General features: G+C 29.2%; 1 protein-coding gene across 1 annotated transcript; it reads right to left on the bottom strand.

The window, feature by feature from the left end:
* Positions 1 to 3: 3 nt before the first annotated feature.
* On the bottom strand, positions 4 to 4,526 carry LOC112705586 (cytokinin dehydrogenase 5). Its single transcript, XM_025756456.3, has 5 exons — positions 3,348 to 4,526; positions 3,153 to 3,280; positions 2,506 to 2,781; positions 1,658 to 1,920; positions 4 to 581 (listed from the first exon to the last, which is right to left on the bottom strand). Exons 1-5 carry the CDS (start codon positions 3,907 to 3,909, stop codon positions 257 to 259), a joined length of 1,554 nt encoding a protein of 517 aa, XP_025612241.1. The 5' UTR covers positions 3,910 to 4,526; the 3' UTR covers positions 4 to 256.
* Positions 4,527 to 16,478: the final 11,952 nt, after the last annotated feature.

Raw genomic sequence — 16,478 nt, forward strand, 5'->3', positions numbered from 1 at the left:
AACTAGAAAATATGCCAATACATCAAATGGCTTAACCTAATAATGTTGATATAATTCTAAATAGTGAAATTTACATAGTGGTAAAACCCCCTTGTTGTAGATGAGAGAAGTAAAAGATAGATAACCCTAAAATTATGTGGGAAAAATGATATATGTACAAGGAAGGGGATGGGGTAAAAAGACAAGGAGGTCGGGATCATGTGTGTAAAAGAACCCTTTCAAAAAAGAAAGAAAAACCCCACCCTCCCTCAACTCCTTATTGCATTGCATTTGCATTTGCATGAGGATGAAACTCAAAGATCCTCTGGCCCGTTGCTAAGATGCGCCGGGGGTCGAATTGCATCTTCCTGGAGTAGAATTGGTCCCACCTATCTCCAAAGTGGTCCATCCATTCCTGTTGGGTTGTGTAATGGGGCAGGTACTGTTTGGCGTTGATCTCCGCATCATTGCAGAATGCCAGGATCCGACGGTTCTGATCACTCAGGTACTCCAGCGCCTCATCGTCCAGCGCTGATCTCAGAAATGCCACCAGGTAAAACACATCTTCCTCTGGCGTCACCACCGAGTTCCTCTGGTCCCACCTGCACATACAAATAACCCTCACCAAATTATACACACGTTTTCCAGATGATGCATGCAAATGCAATACACACACACACACTCACTGGTGGTTAGTTGTTGCTACTTACTACGTTAATTGTTACGAATGCCTCTGCTCTTTGACTTGTCATAGCCCTTTATTATTTATGAATTGGTTACCCCTTATCAATAAGCAATCATTAGAATGAATGAATGTATGAATTAATTAATTAGTTAGGGGTTGTATACTAGTCCTACTAACTGTTGAAGGAGAGTGTCCCAATGGAAGATCGTCTGACACTAGAATCTTCCCGGGCCAGTTGGATGAATAATCACAGCCATCCATTTTGTTTGAATATGATCCATCTAGCTGGCTTTGATGCACATGCTTGCCTACAACCCTCGTGTCTTCATCCTCTCCTTATCACACCACCGCTCTATCTTTTTGCTCCTTCAACCATTCTTCTATTATTTCTTTACTCTAATTAAGCTATGCCTATTTATTTTATTAATTCATGTTTCAACTAATAATTCTTGACCCATCTAAGGTCTCGTCTTTTATCTTCAATTATTCCAAGAAACAGCCATGTCACCTAATTCAGGAATCATTGCAGTGCAGGAATCAAATGTATTATACTATATCTAATGTTTCAATAGTGAAATCTTTAAAGATTATGATGCGTTCCACGATTATTGCCAATAATGTTGGAGTATAAAGTATGCATATAATAATTTCTCATTTCTTATTTCTTGTTTTATCAATTATATGCATTATATATGAAGTGGGAAAAGGATATGACCTGAACACTACGACACTCGGAGAAATGCTGTCGGCAAATGATATGTCTTATGTGAAGGGATGCGTTAATATATGTGTTATATTGTGTGATAGAAATAGAACAGGCCATAGCTCTATGCCTCTATGCATGCATGAAAGCATGCATTGTGGTTTTATTCTAGTTGGTTAGTTCGTTCTAGATATAAAAATGGCATGCATGAATATGATCATTCATATATTGAAATATAAGTTTAGCAATTAATATTTATATATGCGTGGGCGGAATTAATTAATTCTTACTTGTCTTTGTTCATAGGGTAGATGAGAATTGGCCCACTAGTCTTATTTCCAAGAATGCCCTTGAACACCCCCTTGTCAAAGTCCACTATTCTAGATTTTGGAACAAAAAGGTTGAGCCATGGATGGGGAACCTCCCATAAACCCTTGGACCTAAGCTTGAGCTCTGCCTTATGTACTCTGTCCAAAAAATCTACATAAGGCAGGTCCGTTGTGAACACCGATGCTGGTATAAAATCTAACTTTATCAATAGAGCTTCTATTTCCTGCAATATTAACACATCCAAATTAAAAAAATAATCATGTATATCACATCTAATTTAAATATAATAATATAATATATGAGTACAGAGTCACATAGAAATTAAATAATATTAAACGAAAAAGAAAGCTGTTAGCTAACTAAGGTAGCTGCTGCTTTTGTCGGGATGATGAGAAAGGGGGTATTATTTTAATGAGTTAATTAAGGTTGGAAAGCATGAAAAGAAAGGTTTAAAAGAAGCCAGAGAATAATCTGGTGGGCGGGCGGCGTACTTTAAAGTTAAACTAAAACGTGGAATAAAGTATTGGAAAGGTTGCCTTCAGTGTTGTGATTGAATCGAGATGATAGATTGCCCAAGATCTTGTGTGTTTTCTTGTGTATGTATTATTGCTTTCTGTTGTGCAAATTGGTCTTTGTTTGGGTACAGAGAATAAACATATATACGAGGACAACGATGCAAGAAGCAGCTATTCCTTCAACTTCAATAAATAGTGACCACGTAAACAGACAAAGAAAAAAGATTTGTCTGGTCATAGGATTTAAGGTAGAAAAGATAACATATTTTAATTAAAAATTAAACAGCAAATACCTGATCAATAGAATCAGCTTGATGTTGGTGGTAATTCTTGGTAAACTCCAGGCAGTATAAAACACCACCATCGGCATTTTTATTGAGGGAACTGATCTTGACAGGGTTACTTGGTGAGAAAAAAGAGGACCTCCAATTATTGATCAACCCTTCATCAACTATCACAAACCCCTCTATATAATCCAACCTCTCTTTGTTACCTTCCACAGATATCAGGTACTCCTGATCCTTAGTAAACTTGGCAAAATTCGAATACAGCACTCGTATCCAACGAACCTGATGATAATCATCATTAACCATTCAGTTTACCTTTTGGATAATTTAGTTTAATAAGGTAGCAGATAGAATTGAGTGTGGCCCAGATAGAGAAGGGACACGTAAACAAGATGGGTGATTTTATGTTATGGTTAGGCAAAAGCATCCCATCGAAAACGACCCTTTTCAGGTTTTGTCTCTGATTGATGATGTGAAGAAAGATTTGCAAGAAAAGACGTATCATGTGCCCCACGTTGCAACCAATGCTGCTTTTTAATTCATGGCAAAATATGATGACACAGTTACGCACTACTACTGTACTATTTCAACCAATTTGCTTTTCTAACTAGTTATTTTTAATAAATTAACAAGTTTGAAGTATATAGACATACTCTTTGTGGAGCTGGCTCGAGAGCAATTCTAGCTCTTGTGATGATTCCAAACTGACCAAGACCACCAAGAACAGCATGGAACAACTCTGAGTTACTCTCTTCCGAACACGTCAACACCTCACCTTTACCTGTTACATTCAAAGTTAAATTATTAAAGTAGCTCTAATAATGAACCATATATGCTGCTTCAAGTACCTGTAACAACATCGAGCTGATGGACATTGGAGATTTGGGGGCCGTGATGGAAGGCTTGACCACTGATGCCAGCGTTGGAGAGGGTACCACCCACAGATAAGTACAAATAATCAGTCCAAGACATGGGTGCCAACCCATACTGGAGAGTGGCCTTCAACACATTTATCCACAACTCTCCACCCCACACGTCCACATACATTCCCTTCTCACACACACTTCCAACACCCTTCTTACTCCCCATATCTATCACCACTCCCTTCGTCCCTCTCTTTATCAATCCCTGCCCATTTATGGAGTGCCCGTGCCCTCTTGCAGACACCGAAAATCCTCCCTCGTATGCCGCTCTAACCAACTGAGCTATATCATCTGCCGAACCAGGGTGCATAACTGCCAGAGGCTCCCCTTTATCAAGCATCCCAAAATCCACCGAAGCCGCTTCTACTTCTGAGTTGTCCACGCTGAGTTGGCTCTGGAGCTCGGTTGGGAGCACGGTGAACCCAACCGTGACTATCAACCGGCATATGGCGAATGTTAAGAGGACAAGCCTCACGGCCATTTTCATTAATTAATTCGCTTCCCGTGTATGTGTATGTTGTTTCTCTAAGAACTAATAACAAGTAATCATCATAACATTATATAATATCTATGCATGCCTGGATTGATGAGTACTGAGAAGTCATCGTAAGCAGTGCAGGATTTATTTGGCTTTAAAGATTTTGTACATAACCATGCACACAAACACACATCAAGATTCTCCGATCCCTTTTTTCTATTTTTTTGGATTCCTAATCTATCTCTAACGTCAGCAATAATGGAATTGAAGGAGAGAGAGAGAAATGATGAGCAGTGTCTAAGAAAGAAAGATGGGGTGTTAGTTGAAACAGAAATTGTGAAAGACTGAAAGTAAGAAGTGATTACTGTGTGTCTAGGATTTAAGATACAGGCTCTCAATTTATAGGACAGGCAACCACGAGAAGCTCACCATGCTTCACACTAAAACCACGTGGATCATCACGTGACCTGTGCCACCACACACGTGCCCCATTCTCCAATTTTATTGTGTATATTCTTACGACATGATGTAACACTGTTTTGACTACTTGTTCTACCATTCGGAATGGTTAAAACTTAAAAGCAAAACAATTGGAGAAAATTTAGGGTCAACCATTTATATTGATTAGTATATTTAGTTAATACTTCAAATATTTTTAGTCTAATAATATAGTATTATATTTTTTGTTAATATTTTTAAATGTTATTGGCTAATTCTTGGTAAAAAATAATAAAATATTAGCCTTTTAACATTGTTTAAAAAACTAAATTGAATCAAACAGAATAAATAAATTAATAAGTTACAAGAATGTTATTGCTCTTTAAAAATATTGATTTTAATATTTTTTTAATTTAATAAGTAATTACTCTTGATGGATCAAATTAAGAGGTTTTATAGAATATTTTCTAGATTTTAGGATATAAATTTTATTGTTATTTAATAATAATAATAATAATGTGATGTGAGTGGGTCCAAGTATGGATACGGAGGATCTGTGTGGGGCATGAATTCTACATTATTCACGTGGGTGCAGCCACTGCCACTGCCACGATCCTTGTCAAGTTCATATGCAGATGCAAAGTAGAAACTAGAAACCAAACCCGAGTCACATTAATATTAATATTTTTTTCTCTCCTCTCTCTGAATTTCAATCCCCTCTATTTATATACCATAGTTTAATTTATTATTATTATTATTATTATTATTATTATAGCAGTCATCAGCAATATTGAACACTCAAACAGACGCAGATGTACATGTCTGCCGCGCTAGCTGTATATATATAAATCATAACGTCAAAATCATCACTGAAATTATTATGTATATGTTCCCATTTCAAGTGAACCGCTTGTATATTAGCTATCCCCGACTCAGGGGCGGAGCTAGAAAAAATATTAGAGAGGGGCTAAAATTATTTACACAATAAAATAATATTAAAATAAAATTTTTAGAGAGGGCTAAACTGAAATTTACATATAATTTACATGTAAAAAATTAAAATTAGGGGGGGCCATTGCCCCCCTTTCCCAGTATGTAGCTTCGCCCCTGTCCCGACTCTCTCAAGGGTAGGGTCCCAAAATAACATACAAAAATCACAGGATCTAAGGCTTAGATTGCATGGCGCTACGTAGTTATTAACTTATTATACTTATGTACCCTTCATTATTTAATATCTATTTTTTAATCGAATTAATTATAAAGCCAATCACAAAGTGCAATGCGATGCCACTGGATAGATCGATGTTGAGAGATTACTTTAATTAACCGGCCTAGTGCATGCTGCATTATGCATGCTATATATACGCCTAATTTAATTGTTCAACGACCGAGATAGCCACTCCTATGGACCCACACTCATCCAAATCAATTTTGAGAAAGATAGAGAAACATATATGTGTTATTCTGCACTCATTAATTTGTTACTTTCTGTTGCAATGCTGCTACCTCTCTGAAATCACTACAGAATTCCAGCAGATAGTAACGAATATTTTGCGATAGCTAAAAAAATCACTGCAAAAAGAAAGAAAGTGGTGGTTAATGCGCCGGATTATGACAGCACTGCTTGCTATGCTGTCAGGGTTTAGTAACAGTTTGGCACAAATTACTGCAAAAAGTGATATTTAGCACCGATTTTCTTTTTAACCGTTGCAAAATATACATTACTCTTAGAAAGGTTTTCATGAATATCGGTATTTCAATTGTTTTATCCATTGATCTAAATTATAAAAAATATATATAATATATATTAATTAAAATCAACGGTTAAAATAATTAGAATATCAGTAAAAATTAACGGTTATATTTTGTGGCGTTCAATTATTATCATATTTTTCTACCGGTAAATTTCATAATAATTTTTTTTGTCCAATTAGTCCACAATTAGTAGTTAAATTAAAATTTTTGTTTATAAATTAGAGGATAAATTTAAAATTACCAAAAATTAACTAATAATTTTATTAAATATCAATAATCTGAATATAATAAAAAGTCAAATAAGTTGAATATAGTGAAAATTAGGCATAAAATAAATTAAATTCCTTAATTTTACGGATCTTGGTAATCGTTGTTGTCGTCTTCCCCCTGCTAAGGCAGTGGAGTAGGTGATGATGTTGGTGCCCCACTAGTAACATTGCCGCTGGTACCAACAGTGCGCATCTACTCGTTGTACATCTCCATCTACTATAGTAAACGCTCTAGCCACTCTGTAAAACCCTGAAATTAATAAATACTTGACTAATAAATTAATTATTATTTAAAAAATTATAAAATTTAATTTTATAGTTTGAAGAGGTAAAAATAATTAAAATATAAATTTTAACATTAATTTTAAAGGTTTTAGTCCAAAAACAGGCCAACAAACTGAACCGATTGAACCGGACCCACATTGGCCCAAATCCCAACCTATTTCTCCCTTTTATTAATGAGCTTCAGCCACTTCCTTTGTTTCATAGATGAAACATGCTAGGAAGTAACGAGGGAAGCAAAGAAACACAAAATCCTAACTTTCATTTCACTTCCAACTTTAATTTCACACAACTTTCAATCTGGAGTTTTGATTGATGAGCCATCAGCGGCTACGCGTTTGTCTCAAAATTCTCTACAAAATCTACCGAACAGTTTGATAAGAAATTTCTGATTTCGTGTCCAGTTCTTTCTCTTTTAGTTTCGTGACTTGGGTGTTAATTTTGAGAGATTATGTGATTTTGGTGTTCTAGGATTGAATTAGCCTTGTGATCTTGCAGGGTCTTGTCCCAAACTTCCGCTGAAAAGGTGAAAATCCTCTAACTCTTGTGAAATTATTGGTGTAGCAAACCATATGTTGATTTAGTGATATTTATATGGTATTAGATTGATCTATGAGTTTTGGATAGTCAACTCCTAAGAAAAGACTAGCTTTAGAGGCATTCAAATCAACTAGCAACTTCTAATATTAATCAACAAAGGAATTAGATAACTCAAGAGTCACTAATTACTCTACCTAGGCCAAGAGGAGAAAAATCTATACTAAAATCCAACTAAACATTTCATCAAATACTTGGAAGGCATCTACACTACTCAATTGCAAGGAATCAACAACAATAAAGCAAATCAATCAATAAAGGAAATCAAAACATGAATTGCATTAAAATGAAAATGGAAGAACAAAAGTGCATCAACATAAAAGTAAAGAATTACAAGAATTAAATGCTAAACTAGAGAGAGGAGAAGTAGAAGAAGAAGAATTACAAAAGGAAAAGTAAATCAAAGCATGAAATTAACCTATATCTAAGAATTTTACTCTAGATCTATCATAATCCTAATTCTAGAAAGAAGAGAGAGCTTCTCACTCTAAAACTAACTTTCCCTCCAAAACTAATCTAAACTAAACTAATGTGATCCCCAGTTGTGATTCCCCTTAATGGGTTAAATAGCATCAGAGATGAGTTAGATTTGGACCTAGGAAGCTCAGAAATCGCCCCCAACGTATTCACTTTAAGTGGGTCACGTGCGAACACCGACGCGTACGCGCACAGCACGCGTACGCATCGCTTGACAATTTGCGTTCCACGCGTACGCGTCATGTACGCGTACGCGTCGCCCTGCGACCTCATCGTTTCACGCGTGCGCGTGGAGTGAATTTCTCCCAATCCTTGATTTTTCATGATTTCTCAACTTTGCATGCTTTTCTTTCCATTCCTTTGATCCATTCCTAGCTTTTTCAACCTGAAATCACTAACACATACATCAAGGCATCTAGTGGAATTAAAGGTGAATTAAAATTAACCAATTAATGGCCTAAAAAGCATGTTTTCACACTTAAGCACAAATTAGGAGATAATTATGAAACCATGCTATTTTATTGAATAAATGTGGATAAAAGGTCATAAAATCTCCCCTAAAATCACTACAAGATAAACCCTAAAAACGGGGTTTATCAACTGTAAGTGACACGTGTCACTCCATGATTTGGCCACATATAATGATATGATGATGTGGTGACCAGTGACACGTGGCATGCTGATGTAGATGGTTGTGCCACATGTCACAATGTTATTTGGCCACGTGTTCGTCTGTGCCATGTGTTGCAACAATATTCGTCCACGTGTCGTCCATTATGTCATCATTGTAGATGTACCAAATTAGTCCCTCACTTTGCATTAAGTGACTTATTTTAGTCCCTGAAATTGAATGTCGTGCACCAAACTAGTCCTTTCACCTAGTCACAAAAAAAAACTAGTCCTTTCACCCGTTTTTTCTCATTTTTTTATAAATTCAAAATTTTCAATATTTTTTAATGCATTAATTTCAATTCTATTTTTTCACATGTTAATCAAATAAGAGTACCTTTATAAAATATTTTTTCTCTTGCGAATACTCTAACCGCCGACTTGGAGTTGACGTGAAGCCGTGAAGGCATTTCAAGTACCTTCACTACCATCTCCGACCTCTTTTAGTGCTTTTATAAAATATTTTTTCTCTTGCGGATACCTCTAACCGCCGTTTTGGAGTTGACGTGAAGACATTTTAAGCTTCCCTCGTTATCATCTTTGACCTCTTTTGTCTAGACTGCAAAGGTCGGCGATGGTAGTGAGGATGCTTGAAGTGCCTTCAATCTAGCTCAGTTACACATAACGAAAACGTGCTTTTTCATAAGACCAAAAAAGATGTTTATTTTAATTATTAATTTTTTTGTTAAAAACACATGTTTTTTGATGAAAAAAATGTGTCTAATCATTTATATAATTTTTTTTTATAACAACATACTTATATATTACAAAATTTACCAATGTTAAATTATTAAAAAAATTATATAATTAAAACTAAAATCTTAAAGTTTTTTATGAAAGCACTTGTATTTAAACGATATATGAAAAAATAGAAATGAAATTAGTGTATCCAAAATATTAAAAATTTTAAATTTAAAAAAATAAAAAAATTAGTGAAGGGACTAATTTAGTGCACGACATTCAATTTTAGAGACTAAAACAAGTGTAATAACCCGTACCATGCACGTGATAAAACTGAAATTATAATTTTAAATTATTCTATTAAAATTAATTTGAATTATAATAATTTAATTAATAAATAAATAATATGATGTGCATTGTTCGTGTTTTTTTTTTAAATATAGTATTACATGTATTAACTTGAATGTAGTTATTAAGTGTTAAAAATTATGTTTGAATTATGAATTCTCTAAATAAAATTATCCCGTTTAAAATATTTAAATTATGATTTCAATCATAAATTATAATTATGATTTAAAAAATTTTTTGATATAATATTACATTTTTTTTATTTTACTATTAATATGTTGATATTGTAAGTCTAAATTACAGTATTTTACTTAATCTTGACTGAAAAAAGAAAATAGTTACGTGTTTCTATCATTTAATTTGTTTAATACACAATGTGCTAACATTAACGATATTTTTAAAAAAAATATATTGATAAAAATAGATATAATATAATTACAAATATAACATAAATAAATAAAATATATAAATAAATGCGAAACCAATATGTTTACCAATGTCTTTGTTAAATTTTATAAATTAGAGAATAAATTATGTATTTGGTTGCTTGGTGATCACATAGATGATCAAGTAATTGGATTGTAAATTGATCTCATAGTGTACATCTTATTTTTTTCTCATTTTTGAATGAAAGCGAGAATTAAGGGAGTAAGTAGTAATATATAAAAAAAAAAAAATTGCATCACAACACATAATTATAACCTAAAGAAATATTCATATTAAAATTTTATATACTACAAATCATGAAAATCAATGTACTGGTCACCTTTCTCTATTTTTAACCATGATATGAGTTTTTCTTTTCTAGTCAAGAATTTAATAACATCTAATTGAACAAAAAAATGAATTAAAATTACCAAATTAAGAACAAATGAGTGAATAATATAAGAAATTATAACTTCGAACGTGTATAAAATAAAAAGAATTTACTGATTTATTTTATATTAAACGATAAAACTAACAATAGTATATTAATAAAAGGATATACCTTTAAAAAAAAAGTTACAATACAATTTTAAATATTTTCATAAATAAACTGTTAAAATTTTTGTTATCGATAAAATGATGCTATTATACAATTTTTTGGCAAAACTTAAAATCAAAAGGAAAATAATTTTGTGTGGGTTAATATAAATTAATTACATACCAAATAAGTAGAATCGTTTATTTGTTTGTTTCAATATATCAGTATGAGCAAGCAAATTAAAATGATTATCTAGAATTTTACGATCATCGACCAAATGTACTATACCTGACTCTATCTTAAAAGATATTTTGCACGTGTGTACAGTCAGAAGATATATTCCGCTTGATTTCTCGATCTCAAAATTTGAGAAGACATAGACTTTCCTTTCTACCAATTCATTCTTAAATATTTTTGTCAAATAATTCTTGATTGAACAATGAATTTTATCGTATTGCAAAATAAATTAAATATAAAAGCTATTAGCATTTACAAAGCTATTAAAAAGAATTGTCTTTGACTTGATTGAACAATGAATTTTATCGTATTGCAAAATAAATTAAATATAAAAGCTATTAGAATTTACAAAGCTATTAAAAAGAATTGTCTTTGACTTGTGAAATTGTGTACTTATAAAATTAACTTAAAATATGAACTACAAATATTTATAAGAATTTAATTTTGATGCGCTGACAGTGTAAAGTAGTTTTACATGTGTATCCAATTACGTAATGACACATCAATAAAAATAAATACATTTCACGTTGACCGCGTGAATGGTCATCCAAAAGAACGGATGTGATAAAATATAATAAATTATAATTAATTAATTGGTATAAATTATAATAAATTATATGATATTTAAAAAAAATAAAATGAATAAGAAGAAAATAAAAAGAAATAGAAGAAATAAAAGACTACAATAAAATAAATTGAGTGTGAGAGTTTTATTTTATTTTTTTTTACAAATTTTATATCACATCCGTTTTAATGATAATAAATAAAAATACATCAACTTGATATCTAAGAGAAAATGATGAGATAAAATCATAACACAGTTCTAAAACAAAAGCTTAAATTAAACCATAATATCATTGCACAACACAAATTGAAAGTAATTTCACACTATAATATACCACACAAACAGGTAAATGACTTAAGCTTAATTACGGAATTTTTTTTTATTTATGCATACATGATAACACTATGGTCTATAAATGCTTCATATGGATAATATATCATATATTGCTCTGAATGATGAGTACGGGAGTTGAAGAGTGTGTGGTAGTTTGTGTCCACGATAGTTGACTTCTTGCGACGACGCCTTATAAGAAGAAAAAGAATTGTTGTAAAAGCTACCTAATGAAAGAGTAATTGGTAAATGAATGATATTTTCTTATAGCATATATGGTCTTTTATAGTGGTCAAATAAAAATAGAAGGAATAAAATTTATATTTTTATATTCGGAATAGAATTTGATATTTATCGTAATAAAATTAAATAACTAATCAATTATAATTCATGTATTTAAATAAATAAAATAAATTAAATAAAAATATTTTTAAGAATTAATCAAATCAGTTAGTTGATACAAATGATTAGTATAATTGATTTTATTTGATTTATTGAATTCAAAAAAATAAATTAGAAAATAATTGATTGAATTAATTAGTTAATATAATTAATTTATTATAATTGATTGGATTTAATAAATTAAAAAAATAATAGGAAAACATATGAGACAATAATTTTTTTAACTAAATTAATATGTATTTATTGTATTTAATCATTATAAATAACAAATCATTTATGCTATTATATATGTACCTTATAAATTAATGAATTAAAATAATTGATATAATAAATTATAATTATTTGATTGATATGAATTATAATAAATCGTGTGATATTTAAATATCTAATCAAATCAATTAGTTGATATAATTAATTTATTGTAATAAATTGTATTCAATGAATTATAAAAAATAAATTAAGAAACACGCTTAAAAGTAGTAACGAATCCATAAATTTTAAATAGTGGGGGTAAACATATAGCATATAAAAATAATAAAAAATATTTATAAATATATAAAAATATATAAAAAAATAATATAAAAATATTAAATATTAAATAATTTGTATGTAATCATTATCAATATTAATATATTGATAAATAATAATATGGTTATTAATTTATCTTTCTGTAAATTAAATATAATAATAATAATAATAAATGAAATTAATCAAAATATAAATAGGTTATCTTCTAATCAATAATAAAAGTGAAATATATTTTTTTATGAATTATATACAATAAATGATATTTTAAATAAATGATTTTTTATGTTATATTTTTTTCAATAAATGATATAACGGGTAATTATCATTATCATATATTATTATTATTATTATTACTAGTGTATGTTCCCGTACCCTGTACGAAATAATACATAAAATTATATAAAAAATTTATTAAAAAATTAAATAATATATATAGTAATTATTACAAATATTTTATAAAGTTATAATTAAAATCAAACTCTGAGAATTTTTAATATTAAAATATTAAAAATAATTAATATTTGTCTTAATCAATTTGAGTTTGTTAAGTGATCATTTTACTCGTCAAATTAAATAATTATTAGGAGTTAGAATCTCGTCTTGTGTATATAGCAATTGATTGGCTAGCAATAAACCCTTAATAAATGGAGTATCAATACGTGGTTAAACTTAGCAGGAGTTTCCAAATACGCGGGTACCCGACCCATCCATATCCGGATGAAGAGGGTAATAACTTGACTCCAGTTGGGGCAGATTTTGCTCATGACAGGAGGGTATATCCGCCCCGAATATGTACATATAAACACTTTTTAGAAATTAGGATTTGCCGCACATCACAGACTTAGTGATTCATAGCTTCAGTCTATACTCTATAGCCATGCAAGATAAACTTAGTGATCCTCACCCAAAATCTTCTTCTTCTCGGCTTCTTCACAAAAAACCACATAGTTTCCGTCATCGTTGTTGCTGAGTCCATCGCCGCCTACCCCTTCACAACTCCCATCTTCCTTCACAAATCACAGCTCATGTCATCATCGCTACTCATCTCGTTACCGTCGCTGTTGAGCCCGTCGCCACCTTTCTCCTACCGAGTCCCTTTTCTCTAGGTAAATTTCACTCTCTCTCTCTCTCTCTCTCTCTCTCTCATTGTGAGTCTGTTAAGTTCTTCTCTTCTTCTTCCACAGACTCATCACTTAGTCCCTGTCACTATGAGCTTGGACGTTGCCGTTGTAGTTTCATCTGAGTCTGTCACCGAATAGAATAGAAATTTTATTCAAGTTAAAAATAGACATGCATGAGATCATTTTTGCATGTAATTTCTAAATTTTCTCATCCAAATTTGATCTATGTGGTTGATATTTTAGTTTGGGATTATCGTGATTTTGTTGCGACACTAATGTGATAAAAGTTTTGATAATTTCATAACTAATATATGAGATAGACCTGATTATTAAAGTAATAGAGAAATAACATTCAGATTTGCGCGTAAAATTTATCCGAGGTGATTATCTCAGGAAAATATATATTTATAACCGAAATAGAAAATTGTTAGGAAATTATTATTTCTTAATATATATATGATAATACATATATTAATTATAATCGCAAATTAAGTAATTTCACATTAAATTACTTATATAACAGTGATCTCATTTATTGTCATAAATGTTGAATTAAATAAGTCATTATTACTTTTGATTTGGATAAATGAGATTAAAATCATAGGTACTATTTTATTTGAGTTTTAGGATTTAATGAGTGTCACACTCAAATATAAATAATGACTTCAGGATTTTGGTCTCCAAGACATCAAACTCGCCTTGGTAGCTCTTTTTCCACAGTAAAATTGTGATTCAGACCTATCAGAAATACAGAAAATTTTGGTTGACGAAGATCAAAGAACCACAAGAGACAAGCTCTCTGATCTCAATCATACTCTCGAATGAAGAGACGCTTCCACGCTCTTAGTTATATTTTTTAATGCTTTAACATGGATGATCTTGAGGTTGAGAAATCCTAAAATTTTCCGCTAAAATAGAAATTTTATTCAATCAAATGATAATAAATAATTTTATTGAATTAACTTATATTAATGTGATCATTGGATGATAAAGAATGCTAGAAAAATAAATAAATAATATTTTAAGAGTAAAAATATTAAATTGTCATTTCAATTTACTTTTTTAATCAACGATAATAAATATCTTAAATTAATTAATTTTTTACAAAAATTATACACCTAAAACTATTTCATTTTTTCAAAAATCTTTTGAAAATACAATGGTTCAATGAGAGGTTGACTATTGAGAATTGAATATAATATTTTTAAATTCGTATTTTCAATAAAAATATGTACTTAGTGCTATCCATCTTAAATAATTCTATATTTACTATTACTTATCCATCTAAATAATTTTAACATTGATAAAATATTATTTTTAAATGCAAAACATTTAAAATATATTTATTCTATTTCAAAAATTAATATTCATATTTAACTTAGAATTCCAACAAATATGACAAAAAAATTATATTTTTTAGTTAAAAAATTAAAGTAAAATATTTATAAATATATTTTTGTGCTTTAGCTTTACATTTTTTAAAAAAATTTGGCAAGTCAATGGAATCAAATCATATTTCTATAACATATATAAGAATGTATATTACGCATAAATAAAAAAAATTAGGTATAGTAAGAACAAATACATAAATTAAAATAAAATTTAGAAAAATAAGAACCAATAAAATATTGAAGGAAAAAAATATAAATAGAAGAGAAACAAAATTATTAGACAGAAGAGAAATAATTTAATAAATTTTATATGTATATAAAAGAAGAATAAAAAGAAGATATACAGTAACTTATTTAATTTAGCAATATTTATAAAAATAAATACATAGAATAAGAGAATAAAAAATAATAACAAAAAGAAGCTAAACATCTGAATTAATATAAAAAAATAAAAATAATAAAATAATGATAATCTATCATAATCTTAATCTTTTAATATAATTAATTAATAACAATATTATTAGTCTACCACAATCTTAATCTAATCTTTTAATATAATTAATTTTAATTAAATAATCAAATAAATTAAATATAAATATGTCTAATCTAATCGTATAAAGAAAGAGTAGATTTTCTATAATTAGACATATTATATATATATATATATATATATATATTGGGAATAAAATATCACTTTAAAATAAAATTATTATTATTAATGACATATAAATATTAAATTATATTAATATATTAATAGAAATACATTATTATAATAAAAAGTTGCAAGAATTAAAATAACTAAAACTTATTAACTTTAATTAGTTAAATTAGCATAAAATAAGAAAGAGATGATTAATCAGATTAAATAAATTAAAAAAATATTAATAAATAAAATAAATGTTACAATAATTATATTACTAATTGAAAAAAATTAATTTAATCAATTCAAATTTTTATTGAAAATAGATAATTAAAGATCATCAATGAATAAAAATAAATAGGATATAATACATTAAAGAATAATTTTGGTAGTATAAATAATAAAATTAAATTATTATATACAATTTTTATTTTTTACCTTATTATGATTGAAGTTAATATTAATGGTAAAAAAATAATTTTAGATAGTCCCAATTTATATTTTACAACATAATTAAAATACAATTCATAATTTTTTATTTTGTGATTAATTAACATTTTTTAAAATTTTTGGTTAAATCTTCTGTAATTTATGATTGATAATTTTTTTTTACAAAATACAAATTTATGATGAATTATTACAATTATAATTAATTAAAACAATAAAAAATTATAAAAAATCAAATAAAAGATAAAAAATAGAGTAAACATTTATTTTGAAACTAAAAATTTGTTAATTGTGCTAGAAATTCTAAAAATTTGTATCTTATTATATAATCAATTTTGTAACTCACTTTAACTTTATTATTCATTTATTGTATCTAAAAAAGTATATCATGTCATACTTATTTTAAAAAAAGATGAAACTCTTCAAATACATGGTAT

Source organism: Arachis hypogaea, chromosome 8 (genome assembly GCF_003086295.3).
Source record: "Arachis hypogaea cultivar Tifrunner chromosome 8, arahy.Tifrunner.gnm2.J5K5, whole genome shotgun sequence".
Lineage (NCBI taxonomy): Eukaryota > Viridiplantae > Streptophyta > Magnoliopsida > Fabales > Fabaceae > Arachis > Arachis hypogaea.

What these genes read in the sequence shown, in the direction of transcription:
- LOC112705586 (XM_025756456.3), bottom strand. Translation starts at nt 3,909, where the DNA reads ATGAAAATGGCCGTGAGGCTTGTCCTCTTAACATTCGCCATATGCCGG. An exon ending in TCAGCTCGATGTTGTTACAG is followed by an intron (nt 3,281 to 3,347) that starts GTACTTGAAGCA and finishes TGAATGTAACAG; the next exon opens with GTAAAGGTGAGGTGTTGACG. An exon ending in AAGCTGATTCTATTGATCAG is followed by an intron (nt 1,921 to 2,505) that starts GTATTTGCTGTT and finishes TTAATATTGCAG; the next exon opens with GAAATAGAAGCTCTATTGAT.